This window comes from Papilio xuthus, unplaced genomic scaffold (genome assembly GCF_000836235.2).
Source record: "Papilio xuthus unplaced genomic scaffold, Pxut_1.1 DF824888.1, whole genome shotgun sequence".
NCBI classification, from domain to species: domain Eukaryota; kingdom Metazoa; phylum Arthropoda; class Insecta; order Lepidoptera; family Papilionidae; genus Papilio; species Papilio xuthus.
The window spans coordinates 4079482-4081576 of NW_013533761.1; the positions used below are offsets into that span (position 1 = coordinate 4079482).

General features: G+C 29.7%; 1 protein-coding gene across 1 annotated transcript; it reads right to left on the reverse strand.

The window, feature by feature from the left end:
• Window positions 1-257: 257 nt before the first annotated feature.
• Psf2 (DNA replication complex GINS protein PSF2-like protein) lies at window positions 258-1675 on the reverse strand. Its single transcript, XM_013324971.1, has 3 exons — window positions 1358-1675; window positions 783-1053; window positions 258-461 (listed from the first exon to the last, which is right to left on the reverse strand). Exons 1-3 carry the CDS (start codon window positions 1600-1602, stop codon window positions 381-383), a joined length of 597 nt encoding a protein of 198 aa, XP_013180425.1. The 5' UTR covers window positions 1603-1675; the 3' UTR covers window positions 258-380.
• Between the last annotated feature and the right edge of the window lie 420 nt (window positions 1676-2095).

Here is a 2095-nt window from a genome sequence, read left to right on the forward strand (position 1 = left end):
CACTAATAATATAAAAGAGATGGTGGGGTTCTTTAGTGGTTTGTTTTGAGTGATCCGTAAACTTACACAAAGTAGTTTTGTTGAAATCATTGCCCATTCCACTACTATGAAGATGATTCTCATGAAAAATATTTAATTTCACAAGTTGAATAGGAAGTTCTTTGAATTTATATAGACTGCCACGAAAATTAGTCCATGGCACTATCATCAGTACCTAACCATTACAGTTCCTGTTCAATAATAAATATTCTATAAAAAACCTTGCTATTTTAATTTATTTCGAGAAAAATGAGAAATGAGTATATATTTACTGTTCAAATTCTTACCTATAATACAAAAATACATCTTATATACAAAATACTCTACATTTATATAACTTATTACAATATACTTTGTGAGCCTCCCGGCTGACTGACTGCGGAGTTGAGACTGGACTGTACTGGCATTGTCTTTCTTGCATTCTGTAAATTAAAATGATAAATTCTAAATTATATTATGTAAGATGCTTAATATTCAAAAAATAATATTCAGAAGATAATTTAATTAAATTAGATATTATTGTTTAAATCTCAGGTAACTCGCTACCGGAAAAAATATCAAAAAAATTTCAAACTATACTTCTTCAACTCAACTTCAGAAATAGTTAAGTAAAAAGACAAATGGATTGGAGTGCACATAATGCATGAATGCTTGAAAGAGAAAGTAAAATCAGCTTGAAATTAAAAACATATTTCGTGCACTGGTGGATAAATAAAAATGTTTGGGTTCAGAACAATAAATACCATTTTTATCCTGTGCAATTCATCCATTGCTTGCGGAAGCAATGGCTTAACTGAATTAATCTCCATCATTGTCAAATGATCAAGTCTACCGTAACTGCCTCCGGTTTTCATTAGAGCATCCATTGAAGTCCTTAATTTAGACATCCTTATGTCCCAGATATCTTTTATTATTGTTTTAATTTCTGAAGCTCTTGGTATATCTTCCGCAGCAGTCCCCAATATCAGTTTAGCTTCTACCATATAGTGTTCATTTGGCATCTTTGTGAAAAACCTGAAAATTATAAACCACACTACTTAATATTGTCGCTTAAGTATTTATGTATCTTGAGCCTACCCTTATTTAGGGGTTACTATGCCTTAGACAACCATGCGGGCCCAGTGTGGGTTGGTGGACTTTAAACACAATTAAATTTATTTTTAGAAATTATAAGCAGACTACAATAAAATTAATTAAATCTAAAGTTAAAACTAGTTTAGTCATATTTATTTACAATGGGCATAATAATCATTGATACAGTTTAACATGATTTCTACGACATCAAAATAACTGTTATAAGTTTCTAAATTAAAAGTACCTCGATTTCTTTTCTTCTTCTTTAATGTTCTCCAAAACTTCAATATCCATCCAATCTGGTGCAACTATTCTACACTTTTGTTTCTGTTTCAACATAACACCTAGCCACAAAGGAACATTCATTGGTAATCCTGCCCGGAAAGGTCCAAACTCGCCGCAAATTAAAAATATTTTATCGTGAGAAAAGTTTGGTATTATATTAACAATCCTATTTTCACCTATAAATTCGATTTCATAAGGATCCATTCTATAGCTTTATCATTAATTTTATTAAGCTTATACAATAAATAACTTATATTTCAAAAGTCAAAACTTTATTTTTGCCTCCAATTTGTTTTTGAAATATAAGCAAATCAATTTGACATTGACATGATGTTTTTCACAAAATTTTGCACAGGTACTATAGTCATACATCCATACATTTCAAATTAGGTATTTGATTTAAAATATTTCATTAGATTCTTCGAAAATTTTTGAATGACTAAAATATCAAGGCAATAATCAGAACCAATTCTGTAATTTTGCATTACATAGTAATAAAAAAAAACAAGTCACGCCTTCTATTGGAGTTTCAAAGAACTACACGGTTTATGGCATTGTTTTAATGTTACATGTATATCAAAGATGGCGCTACTGTAAAAGCCTCTTTCAAAATAGACTTTTAACTTTAGTTATTCTAAGAAAGCCTATATGACCAAAACAACGTAACCAAAAAAAAACCTCACAATTTTCTTATTAT